At 38.7% G+C, this 24071-nt stretch overlaps 1 protein-coding gene across 3 annotated transcripts in view; it reads right to left on the bottom strand.

Annotated features, from left to right (window-relative positions):
- Positions 1-5444: 5444 nt before the first annotated feature.
- SLAIN2 (SLAIN motif family member 2) overlaps positions 5445-24071 on the bottom strand; it is a 33709-nt gene continuing 15082 nt past the window's right edge. For 2 of the 3 annotated variants that reach the window (XM_040064086.2, XM_040064088.2), the window contains exons 4-9: positions 23214-23375; positions 21649-22008; positions 19407-19544; positions 14482-14559; positions 9791-10100; positions 5445-8088 (exon numbers count right to left, since the gene is read on the bottom strand). In XM_040064086.2, coding sequence (XP_039920020.1) covers positions 8022-8088; positions 9791-10100; positions 14482-14559; positions 19407-19544; positions 21649-22008; positions 23214-23375 — 1115 coding nt within the window. In that variant the 3' untranslated portion in view covers positions 5445-8021. The remainder of the gene's footprint in view (positions 8089-9790; positions 10101-14481; positions 14560-19406; positions 19545-21648; positions 22009-23213; positions 23376-24071) is intronic. The other variant, XM_040064087.2, reaches the window with a different exon arrangement.

Genomic DNA, 24071 nt, shown 5'->3' with positions numbered 1-24071 from the left:
TTTATTAGATAATGAAAGATACTATCCGAGAACTCAGAAGGAGACTTTAGAAAGGCCTTAAGTAATCAAAAATTTAATTTTGAGGGCATTACAAACAGTAAGAGCCATTGGCTAACCAGTGTAGGAAGCACTAATATACCAGTGCAAATTTCACTCTTCCGTGTGCAAAAATGCACGTAACAGCTAAGCTCTTCCCAGGAGATTTCTTGGATCAGATGCCCAAATCTGGAAGCCCTGAGGAGCCAGGCTCTGCAGAAAAGGAGACTGACCCATGCTCTCTGTTGCAGAGTTGTAACAGCATCAGTTTGCATTCACTGCTGTTGCCTCAAAGCAGAAGCTGTCCTGGTGCAACACAAGCCCCCAGCCCCTCCAGTAATTTCACAGCTGTACCAATGGGAATTGGTGGCTCATCAGTGCCCTTGGGTTGCTCAGAGGAGCTGCCCTGGGGGTGGGCTCTGCTTGAGTGCTGGGCTAACTGCCATGGCAAGAAGAGGAGGGGTGTATGTCTTGTGTAGTCCGTGCATCTCTTGAGTAGCTCAATACAAGCCTTTTTTCATCCCACAGTCTTGAGATGTTGCTGTGTGACCACACAGCACCACACATTTAACTGGAAAAACCCAGACCAGTAGGAAAATATTTCTGAAATCCTGAATAGTTTAAGGAGGTTTAAATCTATGTGGCACTTGAATAAAAAGTCTAATGAGGGTGTTTCAGTCTCCTCAAGAGGTGTTTTTTATGGCCTGCCGTGTGGCTTCATCTTCCTTCAGACTCCCTTGGCATAAATGCAGCTGTTAATTGCATTCAGGACCTTATGGACTATTCAGTGAAAACTCAGGACAATGTGGTGAATTGAAGCTGAACTAGGCCAAACGCTGGATGAAAAAGCACAGTGAAAGCAAGATCACCCTCTAGTGTCTGAAGAGTCCTGGGTAGGGAGCAGAGGACAAAAAGAAAACCCTGCAGTATTTAATAGAGCAATAAAAGGCAAAAAAAGACAGAAAAATAGAAGGGTTGAAAAGAGTCTATAAACGGGTTATAAATATAACCTACTAGTTGTTTTGAATTTTGAAAGAAGGTTTCTGGTAGGCAGATTTCAGTGACTTGTTTTGGTTAATTATCCTCTTAATAAGAAGGTTGCAGAAAGTAGGAACACACAGATAAAACCTGCTAATGAAAGCAGCTGAGAGACTTCAGGATGGAGGGCAGCACAGAGAAATGGCCTGGGCAAGGAGTGGGGGAGATGGGCTGAATCAAGGCTCTGAAGACGGTACATGATTGGAGCTCCTTAACAAGAAACACCTATTTTTTTGTACTTCAGTTCTGCCATTGAGGCACTTGGATAGGGGAAAGGAGTCTTAAACTGATGTTGTACCTTTGTGAAGGTGGAGAGATAGGGTACAATATCAGTAGGGCCTACTACACAGTAGCAAGTCTTGAGCAGTAAGTTGTGAGGTGGCTTTGTAAATGGAATTTTCCATTTCTTCCACTGACAGTGGACCACTTGGCAGGAGAGCTGGCACTGGTGGCAGGGTGCAGGGACCTGCAGAGAACTGTATTTCACTCCCCTGCGCAAATTTTCACATGGGGATAAATTGTAAAGGTGAGAAGTCCACCACATATCAATTAGATCCCTGTGTTCTGCTCTGGTAAAGGCAGCCTGAATTTGCCAGACTTTATCCTAATGCAGCCTTGTGTTAAAAAGCTGCGTTATTGCTGGGGAAGGCTGAGCTGGGCTTGGGTGCTTTACCAGATCCATGATTTTAAGCAAGTCCCTTTAATATTTCTCCAGCATGTTTGTGTATGTGGAGAGCACCATTCATGCTGAGCCTGTGTGAATGGCAGCATATAGTCACTAAATCTTTGTTGATGTTCTCATAAAGGGAAAATAAAAATCCCTTGACTCTGACATTTACAATAGGTATTATCTGCTCTCTGACATTTGGGCTCATAAACCGAGGTCAGCCCAATTCTTAACTTACCCTGCTGTATCAGAGCAGATATGAACTGACTGGCTGCCCCTTTCTCTAAATAGCAGCCACCTGCCCCTCGCTCCCAGCACACGAGTCAGGAAGCCTGGGAGTCATTTCAGTGACGGTGAACTGAGCCTCAAGGAAATAAACGAGCATCCTCGGGAGCATATGGCAGAGCAGGAAGCCAGCTGAGGGTCCTCTACAGCCCACTCCTGCACCATAATGAATTATTTCTTTGCGCCCACAGGCATTCAGGAGGTCTGTGTGCAGGGAATGAACAGTGCCGGCCCGGCAGCAGCCGTGCCTGGTGTCACCAGCGGCTGCCGGGGCAGTGCAGCTGCAGCCCCAGCAGGGAGTTCCGGGTGGCAGCCGTGACCCTGCTGCCGGTGCTGCGTGTGCGGGCAGGGGCATCCTGCGGCTCAGGAGCTGCCGCGTCCTGCCAGCGAGGCTGGCCGGGGATGGCCGGGGATGCTCTGGGCTGCTTTCCTGAGGCTGTGTGCTGGTGGTGATACCACATTGCTGTCTCTGACATGTAGGCATGGTTTTAAATGTCCTGAGAACCAGGACAAGGTTTTCATGACTCCTTTGAAGACAGGCCACTTGAAGCAGCATTAACAGCGGTTTTCTGTGTCTGCATTAGCCTGGTGGTGAACAGATGAACAGAAACAATATAACCCTGCCCTGGGCACAGTAGTTGGGTCAGTAGATGCAGGGCTAAGTGGATCCCTGTGGAGCTGAGAAATATGAGGCTAATCCAGCTGAGGCAGAGCATGAAAAGCAGAGGATTTGCCTGATCTCCCTCGATTTTCTTTTTCTTTGAGAGGGGACTCAAAATGGTAGCAAGTGCTTCAACAAAGTTTTTAAAGGAGGAGAGTGACAAATATATAATTATGGGGGCAACCAGATACTCTGTCCTGCTGCTCATCATTAGGACAAAACACCTTTGAACAAGAACACTTACACTGCCTTTAATTTGGCACGTGTGGGGTTCAGTCAGCCAGCAGCACGTTTGGCCTTACCCTCTGCCCTGAGCAGGAACCAAACTCACTGTAACCCAGAGCTCGGTCCAGCATGACTTTCTCCTGGCAGTATTTTGGCACTCGTGTGCAGCACAGAGACCAGCAGCAGCAGTGTTAACCCTGGTGAGTGAAAGGCAGGTAAGGATCAGTGGGATAATTAAGCTTTTGTAATGGGTTGTGCAGTTTTGTTTGCAGGAAGGGATTGGTCCTTCTCTCAGCCAGTCAGTGACTAGAGGACATAGCCCCAAACTGTGCCAGGGGAGGTTTTGGTTGGACATGGAATTTTCTTCACAGAAAGGGTGATTGGACATTGGAATGCACTGCCCAGGGAGGTGGTGGAGTCACCATCCCCGAAGGTGTTGAAGGAAAGACTGGACTTTGCACTTGGGTGGCTGGAATTGTCTACTTTAGAGGTCGTTACCAACCATGCGATTCTGTCTGCTTATGCTGATGATGACAGAAGCTCAGATTACAATGTAGGTATCTTTTGTTTAGTCTGGTGAAAGATGCAGTCCGCTTTTGTCCCTGAGAGTGGCACACTGTATAGAGATCTCAGGCATTCCAGTTTTCAAATCTAATTTTTTTAAACTCCGTTTCTAACAGCAGATGATGCACCAAGTTAAAAAAATCGCGTTGCTGTTAAGAAAATGGTAGCATTTTTTGCTACCTAATCCTTTAAATCCTTTAAATAAGTGCTGAAGAGCTACAAATCAGCTTAATTACTACAGTTAGGTTTTGTGTCCTTCTAAGTGGGCCCAACAGAATTTATCACTTAGTGCAAAGAGGGCAGCGACACACAGCACAACTCTATGTCGTATCACAGCTGAAAACAGCTGCAAAAAAAATCTAGTGGAGAGTCTGGTGGAACATGCTCCTTTCAGTTAACGCTCAGAGAGCCAAAAGCATCTTCTTCACTGAGCAGTTGTGTGTAAAACACGGATGGTCTCGAGAGCAGCTGAATCCCAGCCAGCCTCACCTTCCTGAAGCAGGACGAGTACAGACGGGCTGCCTGTAGGTGTCAGACTTTGACTGCACAGCAACATAAATGCAAGTCCGGAGCAAGCACGGCTTCTGGTTTGTTCCTTAAATCAAAGCAACCTCGCATGTTGCCTGTTTTATTTAAAAAGTAAACATTAAATCTAAAGTTTGTTTTGTTTCAATCAAAAGGAGAACTGCAGGCAATACTTCTGACATGGTCATTTCCCATACCTGTTTTAATGCAAATACTTCTGAGAAAGAACAAGGTAAGTTGTAAATAATTAAATTGTGCACTCTGCAGACATCTCAACATCAGCAACATAAGCATTTTCAGCCTTCTATCTCCTTACATGTTCATCACTATTTTTCTTCACCACTGCAATCAGGCTTCTGGAGGGGAACACAGATGGAAAAGTAAGAGGACCCAAAGGAGCTGTCACACCTTTCCTCAGAATGAGAACAGGGAAAAATACTATTTCTAATCTTCAGTCTTGCAATCCAGTGATACTAATTATAAACAACAGTTTAATATAGAAGAGTTTGTTACAGAAACCTACTAAAGGGACAGAAAGCTACTAATTACCAGATTTTGACACTGCTCTACTTTCCTGAAGGAGTGGGGCAAATGGTACTTGACTGCATGACTAAATAGTGACAATATATTTTAAGAGCAGCAGGTCTGAAGCCAGTTCTATGTAAATATGTCAGCTAACTAGGAGGAAACATTTTAACCTACTGGCTTAATCACACATAGGGGACTATGCTGGGATAAACAATTAATTAGAAGTTTTACAGCTTAAATTTTGTTAAATTTAACAGTAAGTGGCTACCAAATAGAATAAAACCTGCCCTTATTAATACCAAGATAAGACAAAGATGGCATTCACATTACTATTGCATCCATTGCTTTGTAGCAAAATGCAGATTACAGAAAGATATCAAGTTCAAAACTAACTTCTTGCTTGTATGTGAGCCAAAGATGGAGGCATTCATGTAGACTTATCTGTTAGAAGAAGACTTAGTAGGTACACTTCTACATTGCACAGTTTTCTGCATAAATTCCAGAATTTTCAAAATTAAAAATTTTGTTTCATGTGGTGGTCTGAACTGAGCACAAATCCTTAAAAAATGGAAAGGCAGGCTTGTACACTTCAAATGGCCCACACAAATCACTCTGGATGAAAATTTAGAATACAGTTTTTCATTTAAGGCTGAAATATGCAGGGTCCTTCCAGAGCAGAGGCACAAGTCCATCTCTGTCTTTCAATGAAATCACAGATTTCACCCAAATACAGCGTTGTATTCAGTTCATGAATTACAGTCGGCAGAAACTAATGCTGGGAACCTCTAGAAAAGTGAATACAGTTCCTGAAAAACCACCCAACCAACCAGAAAAAAGCCATAAAGTAGTATCCTCTAAATTTCTAAAAGCTTTTGAAAACACTGTTGTAAAAATAATGATCCAAACCATTTTTTTGTGGTAAGAATATTTTATATTTTTTTTTACACTTTTAACACTTACAAAAACATTCAAACACAAAAAAAAAATTAAATAACTTTGGGAGCAGAATAAATCCTTCTGCCTACACACATACATCAATTCCAAGCTGTTGGCACAAAAGTAATCCACATTCATAAAACCCTTACTACTATATCAAACATAAGTTAAGTAAATCATAGGCACTATTTTATCAAATCCGTATTTCCACAATTCTGCAGTAAATCTCTAAACACAGAGCCCCATGATTTCCTGATGTCAATGAACTGGTAATGCACAAAGGCTTTCTAGCAAACAGACAGTCAGTCTCCTCAGGAAGTCATCTGCTGTATTTCGGGGAGAATAGCAGAGAAAAAAATTCCTGTAAAACTCAAGCTGAATTTACCCAAGCGATGAATTACTTAACTTAAGGAAACGTACACAAGTTTGATGCAGCCATGGTAAAACCCCCAATATCATCATCTAAACTGACTTTCAAAATTTATAAGTCAAGTGAATTTTGATAAAATCCATCAATTTAAATTCCCCTTTCTTCAGTGAAGACTGCAGCATTGATTTGTAAAATGCTGAAATATTAAAATTCAGGCTTTACTGAGAATATGCACATTGGATCTAGTCCTGTCTTCTGCTGAAGTGATGTGAAATACTGACATCCATTTCCTGTACCTGCAGGTGACTCAAGGCTAAATTAGTAGTATGTACTGCTCTGTACTGGTGGAAGGCGGTTTCTGCTGAAATCTGACAATTACAGCATACCTGACACCCCAACTTTGAAGTCTTAGCACAGATCTTGCTCTGGGGTGTGAAGTCACCCATCAACCCAGAGCTTGCTCGAGTAGTTTAAGTTGCAAGTTAGTCTCCACTCCTTTCTATTTGGTTTCTTCCAAGTCAAGTAGTATTGCATGGCTTTTCATCCAGGAATATGTTAATGTTGGCCTAAAATTCAAGTGCTAGAATTTCAAGATTAGTTATCCTCTTAGTGGTGGGAAGCAAAATACACCAGCAGTCCCAAACTCAGATACTAATGGGGTTGAAGGCTACCTACCATCCAATCCAACTTGTAGTGTTTGTCAGTCATTGCACAAAGGATATACCATTCACATTCTCTTACTTCATCAACTGTACATCCAAAATACTGAAAAACCTTCAAACAAAATCCCTTCCACTTAACTAGTCCCACCCAATAAAATTTTAGCTACAGATCTTTGCATTATGTCTTCCAAAACAGAAAAAAATGTTTCAATGCTAAATGTATCAGTTGTTCTGAGCAAAATGTGTTAGAGTAAGTCAGAGCCACCAGAGGAGTTTAATAGCTTGTAAACAGACATAGCAAGTTTCATACTCTGTTACCAGTAATGTAAGATACACATATGTAAGGCAAAGTACATATTTAAACACACTTACATGGGCAATATCTTCTGTAAAAATATTTACAATTTAAAATAAACCAATTTAAGAAATGGATGAAAGTAAAAAAATAGGATACAGAAAACTCCCTCATACCATGGAACATCACCTAAATGAATATCATTTGGCATCAAGAGTCAACTCATTTCCTTAAAATTTGTATGTTACAAGTGCATAGTTGTGTTTCCTTCTCCTTAACTATCAGCATTTACAGTTGCTGCAGGCTGTGAGTATAGTGGTATGGTATTAGAACAAATCAAAATTATCGCTTGCTCTTTCTTTTGCAAGGAAACCTGCTATTAAAAAAGTTTTCCCCAAATACCAAGCCATGTTTTAAAAATGTGGCTACAATAGTGAAGGCCATGTTTCCTGAGCCAGGAATTTAAGGTTAGAAAGATTGTACAACTGATACTAAGCCCTTTTGGCAATCAAACATAAGAGCAGGTAAAGCCAATAAATCAACATAGGAAAGATGCAATCTATACTATTGCATTGTGTGTGTCTGCTACATTCAAACCTTTTAATGTGATAAAAATCATGGCTACGACCTCCTGTACTGCCCAATCCTCAGTCACTGCTGATTCCTCCTGCAGTACTGAAGGATGGATCCAGTCCCAGCTGGGATCTCATAAAGTTGTTAAATGCAACATTTCCTTAGCACTGTAGCAGTCTGCAATCAGAACATTAGCTCTGATTCATGTAGCCTTGTTTCAATAGTACATATTCACCAATCTTTCTGCTGAGTTAAAACAGGCTGAAAATGAAGTTTTGGACAATGTATGTTGATAGTTATCCTTGCTGTTTTTCAAGATGGGCATTTCTTTGGCATTCATTCATTTTTGCCCCTACACTGGCCACTCTCATAAATGCTCATATTGATAACATTTTTAGCAAGCAATAAAAAGCCCCCAGAACTGATAGCAATTTAACGTAGAAGTGATTGTATGACCACCAAATATCTGATGTTAGATGTCATTAAAGTGCTGCTTTATAAGAATCTCTGCCAGTTTGTGCTAATTAGAGACAGAGAGGTTTGGAATTTTTACAAATTCCAAGAGTCACATCTGAACAGTTTGTTTAATCAAGCTGTCTTTTAGCCTGGTGAGGAAGTATCCATGAGCACTGGAACTCTGCATTAAGCTGTGCAGATCAGTAGCAGCCATCTTTCCAACTCTCATCTTTCACGTTGCCATATGTCTTGGGAGTGGGTAATGATCTAAAATGAAATAAGATGTTTTTCAGCTTCATATATAACTGTTGAAGTCTCTATCTACAATACATATGAATTTAAACATTTTATAAATAACTGAAATATACATTCATTTACTTCTCTACAATGCAGTTTACTTAAGAGAACTACTTAACCCTAGAGTATTTTCAGTTTCAGGTTGCATGTGTTGCATCTTGGTTAACTACCACGCCAAGAAAAAAGGCTAAATAAATAAACAAACAGAGAACTTACTGCTATTATACTCTGTGAAAATGCAAACTTAATTTGCTTCCACCTAAATAGGCCATTTTTTTCAGTGATGTATATAAACAGGCAAATCCTTGTTTAGAATATTGCATTTTGCCTACATCAAAATCTGACATTCATAGAAACTTCATTATTGCACTGTGTACAGTCAGCATTATAGAACCCTGGAATTGTTTAGGCTAAAAAAGACCTGTAAGAATATCGAGTCCAACCACTAACTCAGCACTGCCAAGTCCAGCACTAGACCATGTCTCAAAGTGCCACATCTACACATCTTTTAGATAGCTCCAGGGATGATGACTCCACCACTTCCCTGGCTAGCCTGTTCCAATGTTTGACAGCCCTTTTGGTGAAGAGATCTTTCCCCTAATACCCAATCTAAACCTCCTCTGGTGTAAGATGGGGCAGTTTCCCTTTGTCCTATACATGCAAACTTTAAAAAAAATTTAAAAGTAAATTTTAAAAAAGCTTAGTAAGTGAAACACTTTTCTATAAGACAAGCTGTGATTTTGACAACTACACTTCATTACTATTAGCAAATTCCAAACAACTGCTTTTTATTACAGTGTTCCATACTGCTGACCAGTGCAGGCTCTAACCACAAAAGTCAGTGCTGCGACAGTAGTTTGTCATTCCCCTGCCCAGCACTCATTGCAGAACAAAACTTTTCCACTGTGCTATTTACCACCATGTTATCTTTTTTACAGTACTAGAGACTAACTGTTTTTCCCTTACATTTAAGGAGATTCTTTATATTTCTCAAGAATGAGAAATATTCCTTATGTCAGCTTCTACTTGACACCTTCAGTGAAAACTGACACTCACAGTTAATACTCAGTCTCTCTTGCAGTAGTTTTCAAAAAGACACTAACATCAAGCAACTTGATCTACAGTTACGTGGAAGGTAAAAATTCTGTTTCAGCCTGTGGGTTAACTGCAGTGATTTTTATGTTCAGTTTAGCAAATACTAATGGACTTCTCCTCTGTCTTGGTGCATCCTCCTGGAAGTTTCCAGCTGCCCAAGGAGAGAAACTGCTCTCACCATGGTACTGTTGCTTGAGTTACGGAGGCAATTAGTTCTTACTTCAGAATGCGTCACTCACACAAGTGAAATTTCTCTTGCCAGCTATACTGTGGTAACTTTTTACCACATGCAGATAAATTCTCGCTGCCCTCTCACCCCAGACTAAGACTTTATTTACTTAGCTCAGTATCTTCCATTACTGATTTCACTTTCACTCATTCACTTTCACTCTCCCATTCAAGAACCTTTATCTCTCAGTTTGGATTCAAAACTATTTTTGAAATACTTCACATGGAGGTCTCCATTTCTGAAGACCTTGAGATCAAAGTAACAACTGCAAGAAGAAACAGCACAAATACAGAGCGTACAAAATTAATATTGAAAACTTCAACCTAAGAATACCTGCCACAGACTCACCTGCGAACAGGCTGTGCAAGTTTGCTACGAGGCACTGGGATGCCCCCCGTGGAAGGGGCACTGGGTCTGGGCAAACCACTCCTCATCCCTGCCGGTCTGGTAAGAGTAGTACTGTTAATACTGCTGGCAGGGCTCGGCAAGCCTGAGCTCTGGGCCGCGAGAGGCCCTGGGGAAGAACTACTGTGCGTCAGCTGCGCGGCTTCTGGAGAGGCAACCGAGCCGGGTCCGTGGTTACTGAACGCTTTCACTGGTTGTCGGAGAGCTAAGGGAGACGGTGCCGCAGGCGAGCGGAATTTACTCGAAGAAGGTACTGGAAAATACAGAAATTACTTTCAGCTTATGTTACAATATTACAGAAATAAAAGACTGGAAACTACTTTATGGGATTATACAAACAATATGGAATGTATAATGGAATACAGCCAACCAAGCAGCAATGAGAAACAGGAATTCAGATGTCATCTTTGTCATGTGTTTTTGATATCACAACTCTAATGCTCTCTTTGCTTACTAAAAATATTTATCTGGATTTGTAAGTAATCCTAATCAGGCTATAACTGTTGTATCAGTTAAGTCAAAAGAACAGACAAGAAGGTATTTTGTAAGAAGAAATGTAACTGCTTCAGAAACATGTGAACTTAATTCCCATCCATGAAAGAACATGTTGAAGAATACAATATACTAATGTGACACAGGCTTTAAATGGAGTCAGTGTATGTTAGCCTTCAATGATGAAATTTTGAGCATAGAGCATCTTGATGTTTCTTTTATGCTGTTCTTTTTAACCAATGAATTAGAATTCACCTACAGATATGGTTACATCCCATTTTTTCTGGCAGATGGAAAAAAAAAAGAGATGGGGTCAGCTGTCCTGCTTTCAGCTGAGATAGAGTTAATTTTCTTCCTAGTAACGGGCATAATGCTGTAGTTTGGATTAAGGATGACATCAGCCAACCCCGGACACCAAAGACATTAAAGTGCTGCTATGAAACTTAAACCAGACAACTCTTAATTTATAGCCTTCCTCTTCTTAAAAAGTTACCTAAATGATCAGTATAGCTAATAGCTGTTTATAACTAATACCTGTTTTCTAGTACTTTGTACCTGAGTTAGCATGCAAGGTTTTGTTATCAAGTCCTTTCTGAGATAGGTTTGTAAGACAGAAATACTCAATAGTCCTTTGATAATGCCAAACTTTAAGCATAATTCTTCAGAAGAATGAGGAATATTTACAAATTATGCATAATTTATCACTGAACAGAATATTTAATTTAACCCATAATCTTAGTAATGGAATGAATTTTCACCAGCTTTTCAAACTTATTAGGGTGGGTCAGTAAGAGCCAACAAAGGATGATCAAATAATCACATAACAAAAACGTTTACTTTTAGTAAATTTGCGTAAACTATTCTTTCCTCTACTAAATAAACGTTTTATACTGCGACCAAAGTTGCATTGTTTTTGACAGATGCACATAAAGAAGCTGGTACTTAACACAGCTTTTATCATCATTTTCAAGGTAGATTCAGTAAGAAATGAGGAGTGAGAAAGGAGACAAGTAATGCAGGAATGTAGCATCCTAAATGGGGTACAGAGGAATTGGTAATTTTGAGATTGTATTTTGAAGCTATTTCTTATAGGGGATGTCTAGGAAGATTAATATGTACCTCATTACAGGTATGAATTGGATTTGATTCCTTTCTGGATTACCCAAGGGGGCCTTTCCCCTGATGGCAATATCAAACACAGCATGAAGCCGCTCATGGGAAAAGCTGCCAAGTAAAGGTCAGACAGAGAGGTCAAAAACACATGACAGTTGCTAAGCGGCAGGGAGATTAAGTAAAAAACCTTAAAATAAAGGCTGGCATCAAGCCAGAGTATGGATTAAGGAAAGCATTAACAACAGAATGACTGGACAAGAAGAGCATCCAAGTGCTCCTAGGACTAAGATAGATTATATGTAAGTTTTTAAAATGTGACCTCCCTTGCCTGTTAACATCGATGCGGTCAAATCTGCAGAATTTCCAAGTGACTCTACAGTGTAAATATTGGGAGCTTTTATCTCTGAACTCCTCATTACAATGCTTGGAACACAAACACAGTACCATGTCAGCAGCTACCAACAGAGTAATGCCAGTGTAAAAAAACTGAATACAGCTTTGGGCCTCTTAAGGGCACAACAGGGAAAAAGGCTTTAGGTACAGAATATAAGCAACAGAAAGTTGCAACGGAAGAAAGCTTGTTGCATTCCCAGCAAAAGTAAGGATCCAGTAAATCAGTCTTCTCCATTCTTTTTAACCTTCTGCTGACCATATTTTACCATGCTGCAAACTTGAGCTGTCAATTCATAAAATATTTCCTGTCAGCACAACATTGCAGACATTGCTGAGAGCTGTATTCATTCTTGTACATAAAGGAATGAATTGTCTTTCAAAGCAGTCCACACGATGCAGTCTGGCAAACTGCCTAATAATTCTCTTCTACAGATAATTTGGTCTCAGAGCAGTTTTGGGTATTCATTATAGTCAGGTGGCTTCTCTGTAAGACAGGATGACAAGGAGTGAGGTACTGCCTCACAGACTATTTGGTAACTGTGTACCCATGCGTAGTATTTAGCTGATGCATGTTTAACAAAAACATGTAAGGGTAGTGCTTAATAACTTTACACAACTCAATCTCCTTATAAAGTCAACTAGAAACAACTACAATTAAAACATCTGGCAACCAAAAAAAAAAAAAAAAAAAAAAAAAAAAAAAAAAGGCATGGTGCAGTCATGACATTTTGATGTCCTACCCTCTCTGGATTCTGTCCTGGACTGTGGGCAGGGGCCACGAGATCTCCATGTGGCAAAGTAGGATGCTGTGAAGCTGCAAACTTATTTGGCTTGCACTCCAAGGCCAGCTGCTGCACACCAACTTGAAAACAGATTAAATTCTAATGCAGTTGTTAAATCACAACCATTGTGATGAGATGAATCAGCCCAACATGAAAGGACAGATGAGGTATAACTATAGGAATCAATAAACTGATCTGTCACTTTAGTACAGGAAAGATGTGGACCTGTTGGAGCAGGTACAGAGCATGGATGAGCATCTCTCCTATGAAGAAAGGTTGAGAGGGGTGGAGGTCCTCAGCCTGGAGAAGGTGCTGGGGAGATGTTACCACTAAGTGGTAAAAAAAAAGCCAACGTGTGAAAGGTGTCAAGCTATGTAATGAACAGTATTTTAAGAAGGTAAAATCAATTGTTCTCAGCTGTTCATTTCACTGAAAGGAAAGTCTTGCTTCATTACTGCTAAGTACTTCTATACTCATGAGGATCTCAGATCAGAAGAAAGAAAACCAACACATTAAGGGCTATAAAATAGCAAATAACTGAAAAGACAAAGCAAGTAACTGAAAGGATCCTCATTTGAAGTAAGGAATGACAAGAGCCATAAACTGGAATATATACCTGGCAGCGCAGTGTGCCCTGTTCCTCCTTCTTTAAGGTTTCATAAATTTTTACAAATAATACAAATGCAAAGAAAAGCTAATTTTCTGTACATTTCTACAGGTTCCGACTAGGCCATTGATCTAATAAGTGTTCCAGACATCCAGAGGAAGGCATGGCCAACTGGAAAGAAAGCAAAGAAAGCTCTGCAGAGGAATAGCGATGGTGGTCTTACGCAAAGCAGAACGTTGTGAGAACTTTATCTGATATGTAGTATGAAAACTGTTAAGAGACTTCCTCTTAAGACATGTGAATCTGTTTCACAGTCATCATACCTCGTTAAAACTTACTGCATGGCACGAAGATGACTCTAAAGAGTTGGCATTGTTAAACCCCCAAGAGAAACACGTGCATTCTTGTCAACCCCTCATGTCTGCAATGACCCACAATGCTTAAAGGATTCTAGCATCTACAAGCTTATGAATTAGTCTCAAGTGTAATATGATCTCTAAAATGAGATATTCTTGATTGTAATAAACAATGGACCAACTATGCTTAAAACCAGAACCATTGTTTATCTTAACCATGAGGCTGAGGCAGTGTCACATACAAGGCTGCCAGAGCTCATTAAGATCAGACAAAATTTTCTAATTGGATTAGAGACTCAGTATTTCATTTTATTCAAAAAACCCCAAAAAAGTCAAGTTTAGCCATTAGCAAACTGGCATATTAAATACAAGTGTCTCTAATTCCTTGAGTCAAAAAAAATCTTAATTCATCTATATTGGGATTAACCTGGTTTTGTGACGAAAAGAGAAAGTACAAATAAAAGCAAAATAAGTTGGTGTCTACACTCATCTTTTCAAGGATAAATGTTAGCTTTTGTTCCCAGCACAAAGGATTGTATGAGTATTTTTACATTTTTTGTTTTAAAAACTGTATTTTGCAATTTTAAAAAATCCTATACAAATACAGCCCTAGTCAATATGTATTTAGGAGTCTACTTTTCTAATCCTATTTCCTGATTAATATTAGAAAGTCACCATTCCTTGTATTTTTATCTCAAAATTCAATCTCCTATATAACACAGAGTTTATTTTTAGACCAAGAAGTTACCTTTCATACAGCAGGGACCACTTGGTTAATCTCTACAGTAATTGCAAGAGCAAGTTTATTAATCTAGAACACGTGAGATTTAATGCAGGCGAATCATTATCTGAGATTTGCTGGAGCTTGATAAGAGGTTGTAGGTTAATTACCTCCTTTTGTAGATGGAGTTTGAAGAAACTGTTTGGTTTTGAAGGCAGCACGAGGCAAATTTTTCTGCCTTTGCAGAGCTGTTGAAAGACAAGAAGTATTATATTTGTCTAAGAAGAAAAGAAAACTAAATTTAATGGGAATTTCAGAATTGTATCCACTTGTGAAGCATCAAGGAACAGTGTGAGTAAAACACTCAAAAAGCTGTTATGACTCTGGAAGTGATGGAGTTTTGTGAATGGTGCTTGCTTTTAATGGCAAAGAGTTACAGAGGAGTGTGTCAGAAATTTTGCAGTGCAAAATGCGTAGATTTGGTAAGAGTAAAGCTTCTTGCAGGGCAAAAAAAGCCCAGTAATGCAAAACGAAAATTAAAACACCAAAGGGAGAAAAAGCCACCTAGCAAACATGCTACAGCAATATGAGAGCAAGATTAGATACAAAGATGAAAATTAAACTGCTGTATTTGACCTAGCAAGACTAAATTCTTCATTTTAAAAGTGCTTTCAAAAAAATATGCTAATGCTATACAAAAGCATAAATTTTTGTCTAATATGATCATCATATAAACAAATTGTATTCTTCAGTTATGGAGACTTAAGACTTCTTGAGAGATGTCTTTTTTTCCTCCCCCCTTCAGAAGGTATGCAAGAGGACTTAAAATGAAGACTTAACACTAAGATTTATCAGCTGCCAGCATGTACACAGCATGATGGAAATTGGTTTTTATTGCTCCTTTGCTCCCTTGTCCTGCCTTTTGTCTAGTAAAATTCCACATAAGGGCTGGTACTGCCTTGAAATGACCTCACTACCTACCAGTTAACCAAGAGAGAAGCCAATGTTCCAAGAGCTGCAGAATCTTGGCATGGAGAGAATTACTTATTGCCAGAAGGAATGCATTGACTCAGCCTAATTCCATCACAGCACTTTTAAGGGGGGGAAGGAGGAAAGTAGTCAATGAAATAAAGCTTTGACTACACAGAGACTTCATAAAATGATAATGTATGAATAAACATCTCTGCTTACCTCAGTGTATGAAGTTTTATACCAGCACAAAACTGATTGCACTAGCTTATTTCCATAGTGAGAAGGAAGAAAGGTGGGGGAACAGCTGTGCGAAAAGATCCTGACCCTGAGTAAGGAATAATCCCATTACCAATTACTGAATATTGCTATAAAGAAGGCAGAGGGGGGAACAATTTGAATCCTACTATTAGTTAATTCTTTTGTTTGATAGCATATAATGATTACTATCACCTTTCCTATGCTTCAGTCAGTGCAAAATACACAGTATTTTATGAGCTATAAAAAATTCATCATGTGTTTTAACATCATGCTGAAATTATGACTAGGCAGTCTATTCAATTCAGTCTTAATAACTAACTAAAACTGTCATGTTCAACCAACAGCAAAAAGGAATTAGATTGTTCATAAACACAGTAAAATTCTGCCCGTGCCTATTACTAATAAAAACCTTATTCCTTCTACCAACTAGAATCTAATGCAAAATAGACCGTGGCAATATGTAATTCTTACTCAACTGGCACATGGTCTTCCTAAAAACTTTTTTTAAAGCATACATATGAACAGCCAATTATGCACAGGAAGGTCTCTAAATATGAATGCAATTTCTAGAAATTTACTGAGGCAGACCACTGGCCAGACTGCTTCAGTTCTCAAGTATTCCACTTTATTTTTTACTAAATCACTTTTTGTTATACCACACAAAATGAAGAAAAGCTTCTTCCTTCATATTTTGAATTTGTTTTGTCCTAATCCACTCAGATTTCAATATGCTACTGCACATGGCCCTTTCTGTCCCCATCATTATTCACACTTCTTGTAAGTCAGAGATGTGGGATGATATAGAAAGGATTTTAAATATGCATTTATCAAATTCCTTCCTTCTCAATGGAGACTCCAGGAAGCAGACACTCAATAGCAAAACATTTCTGTGCACTGAAACACTGAAAAGAGCTTAGGCACTACAATTTGAGCAATGCTGAGCAAACATGCAGTTTGAGAGAAGCGCCCAGTGCATGTTTATCCACACCACTTGCTGCTCTTTAAGTGCTCTGTGTGCTGTGACATTCCCTGTCACAGCTGCTGTGAGCTGAACACACGTAGTTACGTTTATTCTGATCAACTGAACTAGACTACTTGGTTTCTTCAAAACTTACTCTTCCTCCTTTCACTCTGAACATGACAAGCAGCTGGATCTTGGCAAGCAGACCAGTCACTTTACTGATTGTTTGAAGAATCTACAGTGTTCCAAGAAAGTTTTGTATTTAGCTCTAAAGTAAAAGCATCCAGGTGCTCATAGTGCTACTAAGTACAAAAGCATCACACAATCCGAAAGCAGGTAGCTGCACATGGAAGCCACCCTACAACTTCTAGAGCTTTGTACAATCTATGCGGTATAGAGCCCAAATACAGAGATTTCCCATCACTAACACTTTAGACAATACCTATTCCTTGGGGAACACACATATTATTGTATCTTCCAGTGTTTTAAGGGGAAATATTTACCAGCTTTCATATTAAAAAAGAAGTGTTTTCTGAAGAATGGCATGGAGAATCAGATGTCAATGAAGATTCAAATTGTTACAACTGCTATTTAAGTTAGTCTTTTTTCAAAAGCAGTTCGGATTGTTCACCACATTGCAACTAGAAGTTAAAATGCCACGGTTTTCATGTTTACAGTTGTATCCCTAAACACATCTGAACTTCTGAACATGTCTTCCCTCTCTTCTGTAAGCAAGCAAATACAATTTGGCTATAAAACTGTAAGAGGAATTGTAATTTCAGAAACTTACTGGATTCCTAGCTCATTTTTGAGTGCCAGCAACCATAGCAAGTTCAGTATTGCAGCCACAGCAAATGTGCAAGTAAATTATGAACCGCAAATCTTTGACAAGGAGCAAAGTAGTGACCTCGGGTGGCAAGCCAGCATCCTCGCAAAGGTAAGCTCATGCAAAACTAGCAGGTGTATGAGGAAGCTTCAAATCCCAAGACCCAGAAATCATTGCCAAGGGAAAACAAAAATTTGCTGCAATTTAACAGTGCTTTGTGCAAAGTGACAAAATATAAAACCAATAAAACAAAAAGTGTACAATAAAAAGGACACAATTCTGGAAATCTTTATACAATGTACAGTTTTGCAGAAATTTTTTAAATTCAGACTAAGCAAAGATACTTACTCATTGACTTCACACACAAACCGTTTTACGATTGTCAATAGCAAGACTCTGACAAACATCTGTAAGAGCAGGGAAACTGTAAAAGCTAGAAATCTGGCCTTTATTAATGATATTTAACTTACATTGAAATGTAAGTTGGTCTAGAGTGGTTCACATTTGGGGAAATACTCTATCAAAGAAAAGCAAATTTACCTAGTAATTCTTAATGCATCCACAAGTTGTAAAAAAGAAATATAAACACAATCATACCACTTTGGCTCCTGCAATTAAGTAATTGACCAAATATTGAATACTGAGACTTCTTTTGCCTGATCTTTCCAGAAAGTTTAACCATTAATATACTTTTCATTCTGGGAAATAGCCTTCTAGCTAAGTTGCTCTCTATGCTCTTCTCTTCCCAGTTCACTCAATTCTAAAGCACCAAATAATATCTGTAGAGATTTTTACTAAAAATATTTTTTCATTCATTTTCTTTCAGTTCATTTTGATGATTCTTCCTATCACTGAAATAGCACAGCTGTAGACCAGCTGTCCAACTGCTCTGAGCACTTTATACTTTGATAAGAGGTAACAGTAATGCATTTGAACTACACAAGTGTCCTTTCAGCTGTAAATCCCACCTTCTGAGTGTCTGCAAAAGGTGGAAGAAGAGGGCCAAGGTCAAAGGATGCTGGAGTAATTTATATGAACAACGGTAAAGTCACACTATCTTCTATCTACTACAGCATCACACACCTGTCCACACAGTCCTTACATCTGCTCTGAGTCTGCACAAAGACAAAGTCTTTGGAGTCTTTGGCATGGTCTCTATTCCTTATCCTGTATTTAAGTGTACTTGGTAGCTTTAATACATTGTTTTGAAAGTTTTAAGGCAACCAACTACGTATGCCACTATGCCTTCACTGTTCTATAGGTAAAATACCTCTAGTTACATTCACAAACATTATTTTTACATTTCCTGTCAAATATTTGGGTTACTGATGAACCTTTATCACAGAATTTTTACAGTTCAAAGCACTACATATAAAAATATTCATAATGTGTTCTTCCCTTGAAAATGTCACACAAAGGTAATAAATTCAGAAACTTGTTTTAAAAGAAATGGTCAGGAAACATTTAAACAACAGGAACTGGCAATATTGACATATAAAGAAACAATGAATATTTAATTTTCATTTGCTTCTTTAAGGTCACCATTTTCAAGAGATTTGTGAGAATAGAAGCATTCTCATATTGGCAGTTAACTTTTGGAGAAACTAGGAAAGCAGGAGTCCAGCAATGAGCTAATATATTTTATGAGCCACGCGTTCATCCAAACCCTTTTTAGGAAGCTAAACTGCCGACACATGTTAACTTAAAGGGTTAAATGAAATTAATTCTTTCAAGTCATGTTTCACTAGTTAAAAAAAAAAGCAATAAACATCAACGAGGTCTTTTTTCAGAGCCTAGAAAGAAAACAGTTTCTGACATGCCCAAATGTTTTATTTATATTCTTTATATTACTTCTGCATATACTTCTAGGAAACTATGAACGACACCTTAATAAGAAATTGGACCTTTTTTTGATTATTTTGTGTGCCATAAAAACATTCACAAAAGCCTGATTAAAAATCAAGATTAGCATCTCCAGTGTGGCATGCAATGTCTTGCTTTGCCCTGAGACTGGAAGACAGCCGAATACCTTCATTTAATTCTGAAATTGACACTGAAGTAGCACTAAAGGTACTTACTGGCTGAGGCTTGAGGTTGAATGCGAGGTATTCCTCCATTTGGCACTTGGAAGTTTGAGTCACTTCTGCTGTTTTTCACAGACTCAGCTTGGATGGTAGATGTCCTGGACAAGTTTGGAAGACTACGCCTTAGTTTTTCTGTATGAAATAATGCAAAGACAACACAACATGTAGTCTGATGCTGGACAAAGGTCAGGTTGCAAACCCATAGTTGAAGCCCAAATGTAAGTGACACAAAATGTTAGCTATATAAAACTACATTGCAATTTAAAAGTTTATTTTGTTACATTACTTCTTCTCAAATCTATCACATACAAAATATTTATGTAACTAAAAAAGTAAAAATGTACATTTTTCACCTATGGTGAAAAAAAGTCAAGCATATTGTGTTTTGAAATTGAAACATATCTGGATTGTGATTCTCTGGGTTTTACTGTACTATTATCAAAGCTGAACAGACAAACCCAATTTGCAGTTTTGCAGAGTTTTCAAATTATTTACCAAGAAAGTTATTTGTAACAAAATGCTTTCCTGAAGAGTTCAAACAACATAGATGTTTCAGTAATTTTGGAGACTGCCTTGTCCTGTTATCAGTCCATTATACAACAAACAACAGCCACCCACTGGGAAAGGACCTCTTCATACACAGCATTCAAAATTATTGAAGTGACCAGTTATGCTTCATCTTTCACATATGACTTGACTTATCTACTCAGCTAATACTTCAGGGGCCTTCTAATATTTGTACCACTGTTCACAGAATCTGAAAAGATGCCATTAAGTACTTCTCAAGCCTAATGACATTCTGTGTATCTCCAACCCACACAGAGCTGGGTTGATGACATACTTTGGATAGAAGACTGAAGATGCCTGGACAGGATGAGTGGCCAACCTGATTCTGCAGAGGGATGCAGGGAAGAAGTAGATTAACCACGCACAAGCACTAAAGGTGAAAACAAAACTAAGTCTTCATTGGCTGATTATTCCAACAAGTGTTCCCTCTTAGCAGTTTGCATTGCTTTGCACTGCACTTGGTACACTGTTGTACCCTGTCAACCAAATTTCTCTCCAACCATTCTAGACAAATAAAATAAAACACAGACAAGAAAACCTGAATAACTTTTTTTTGGCTGCTGCTGTATCAACTCTGAATATCCAAGCATCACTCAACTCCACAAAAACCTCTGCAAGATAATTCCTTGGAAGTGTTCCAGAAACACATGATCACGCACTCTATTTTGATCCCTCTGGTATGTGGGACACTAGCTTTTGGTACCATTCCTCTCATAGAATATTTTTATTGCAGCTCATCTAGCATGCATTAAGACTTTCATTTTAAGAAATGAATGGGAAAGGAATTCTCGATTAAGTCGCGATATAATTGAGCAGCTTTTGTGTTGCACGCTTTCCTAGATACCTAAAATTTCCCCAATCCACTATTACTAGTAAGGGGAATTCTTACTATCTAAGTGCATATTCTTTCTAAATTTAAAATTTTACTTGCTGGATAAAAACTACATTTGTTGAAATGGGAATATGCTTGCCAAAATTTCATCCCAATAAAAGGAATTTCTGCCAGATTGCTACCAGGAGAAAGTACAATCAAGAAGAAAAACTGTATCAGAATTATATTATTTTGTTCTATTTAGTATTCTAATTTTGTTCTATATAGTATTATTGCATTGAATTTACTACAAACTTTTATGCAGCAGTTTTCACAGCTTTGAGATATCTAAAATATCCAACAAATGCATGAGTTAAGTACTAATGTTTTTAAGACTATGTTTATGAAAAGTTTTAGAGTCCTGTGTAACCAGAAGAAAGAATTCAGCTGCCTCACAGGCTACAGGCATGCATAAATTGCCACGTTACTCTTATCTGACCAAGCTTACTTTCTTCTGCATTTTGTTCTGTCGTCTGCAAGGCCTAACTCTACCAGTAAATGAGTTTCCCTGCTTTATTTTAGTGCATTTGCCTGCCAAATATACACCTTGGTCACGATGAAACTCAATTACACGCATTGACCGGATAACATCTAAAATAAACATAAGCCTATCAACTCATCTGACTGTAAGGGTGCTCCAGCAGAACCTAAGCTTTGCTTGCTCTGCGTTTTCTTCAGCAATTCAGAGATTAATCCGAGATGTTACACAGGCACATAGTTTTAGGGCTGCATGCTGAGGAAACTCCTTTACAGAAACTACACAACTACTCTTGTAATGAATTTCAAAGAGTTTTTTACCTTCACTTTTGACATTACTAGTTTGTAAGTCTGTAGGATGGCCTTGAAGTGAAAGACGAGGCTGCTGTAAACGGCTAATCATAGGCTGTGGTGACACTCTACTGTACTCTATGCTTCGAGCAGGCGATCGGGAGCGAGGTGAATTTCTTGGAGATTGTTTTGGTGAAGGCCAGGGAGAACTGCGAGGTGATGGTGAGAACCTGCTAACAGCAGGGTGCACTGTGTGATGTGTGCCATCTTCCTCATCTTCTAAGCTCTGTGCATCAAGCTCCTGGTCGCTGAACGTGCCTCGCCGGGTGGAATTGCAAGAGGAGCCAGAACTACGTCGAGAAGCTGTGGCTGCATACTCTTGCCGCAGGCCTGGCAACAAGAAGAAAATAATTTCCTTGCTTCCAGCCCACAAATGGTTCAAACTAGAGACAGTGCACACAGATATCTGCGCAGTTCTCAAAATCAAATTTGGCTCACCTTAGTTCCCGTTATTGGAGGCATTAAATGAATTCCAATTAGTACCAAAAGGTTAATACCAGCCAATAATAACCTGAAATAAGTAGGTGAGCTCATTCCTTCTCCTAGTAAAGCAATTATCAGTACAGGTGTGTTGTGTATGTACCTATTCGCCTCTTCTCCCAGGCTGGAACTAGCAACACAGGCTACATCATCATTTTGGTATCAAGTAACATCTTGTAACAATTATAGTAGCCACAACGAAATGTCTCTTGGAATGTATTAGTGAATCTAACTAAAAAAGCAACACAATAATCTGCTTGTAGAGAAACTGGAGGTGTTAGTTTAGTGGCCTTGCAAATCAATCCACTGGCATAAAGCAAGAAAAATACTGAACAACTAGTATTTTTAAAACAGCATTTATCTTGTCTTTATCTCATACTATTTTAAATTTAGTGTATATTTGTGTATTTTTGTGTACGTTATACATTAGAGTAATACATGTATGTAACTGACTAAAAAGTACCTATATTGGACATTTGGGTTTTTTCACTGATAAGGATACACAATAAAATAGACTGGAGACCACCTAGATACACTACTGAAATTATTACCACTTTCTGCAAATTCAGAGGGACAAAAAGGCAGTCTCAACTAAAGCTATAATGAATGATAGACATCTATATAGGCTCTTTTCTTAACTATTCTTTGCCATATTGACTTTATTTTGGTGATTTAAATTAAGGTTTAAGCATGGATGAGAACAAGACTGGATTATATCAGGAAGGCACCAATCTCCTGAGAAGAATGGTGGTAGGCAGTAGTCCACTCTAACAATCATCCTTTTAGCAAATACTATACCTTACAGATTTATACTCTCCAGCAACGTTTTGTCCATTATTCCTAAAGAAAACTTCTGCACAGAAACTTCCTTTCCTTAGCCTAGAGGCTGAAGTCCTTAACCAGCTTTCTTGGGTGAACTACATTTGTACATCCCTAGTAGAATTTATACCCCTTTTCCATGCTTACTAAACAAGTGCTAGTGCACTTATTCAATTAAAAAAAACAACAAACCAACAGCTCCACTTTGATTTCAGGAAAAAAAGCCAAACGCTTACTTTCTTCCTGCATTCGTGCTAAAATCTGCACATCTGTGACATCATTTAACTTGTAATTAGACCCAATAGAGTCTTCGTCCATCTCCGATGCACTTAACTCACTGTCCAGAGAAGACTGTGGACTTAGTGGAGGATTTCTATCTCCTGAAATTTTAAGATGACCTATGGAAAGAAAATAAAGGAATAGGAACTGTTATTATTTAAAAAAAAAAAAAACAACAAAAAAAACCCCACACCACAACAAAAAAACAAACAAAAAAAACCCCAAAACAAAACCAAACAAACAAAAAACCCCACACCAACCAAAACAAACAAACAAAAAGCCAAAAACACAAAAAAACAAAAGGCAATCTGCATTTCCTTTCCTAATAAAAGCCACCAGTCTGAAGAAATTACTACTGAGACATTCATTTGACAGACCATTTGAAACATTTGATTATGTTATTGCAAACCTAGGCTAAAAACGCCAATAATAAGCCAACAGTCTGACTCAAAGTAGAGGTACATTCCAGGCAACAATTTTTCTCATGCAAAGTGTCCACAGTGCAGAATAAAAGTAGAAAACATTGCCAAAAGTTTATGTTTACAGTGATGGCTACAACATCTCATGGAATGCTTAATTGAAATGCATGCTTCTTCCTTTATATTGTATTGTTCACATCTCTGAGGTATTGATGGACACATTGCATACCAAATGTTTCAGTTAATAAACGACAGGATAGCTGCAAAGACTTCAGAACTACCCACTCCCTAACCTTTGAACACCTACCATGGAACTTACACCCCTATCAATTACGGGGTCAGTTCCAAAAGCCACTTGGAACGCCACAGAATGAACTCTGTGTGTTTTGGTCTAAC

This window comes from Hirundo rustica, chromosome 5 (assembly GCF_015227805.2).
Source record: "Hirundo rustica isolate bHirRus1 chromosome 5, bHirRus1.pri.v3, whole genome shotgun sequence".
In the NCBI taxonomy this organism is placed as follows: domain Eukaryota; kingdom Metazoa; phylum Chordata; class Aves; order Passeriformes; family Hirundinidae; genus Hirundo; species Hirundo rustica.
The sequence above is the reverse complement of the archived record's forward strand: the minus strand, read 5'-3'. Positions and strand labels throughout refer to the sequence as shown.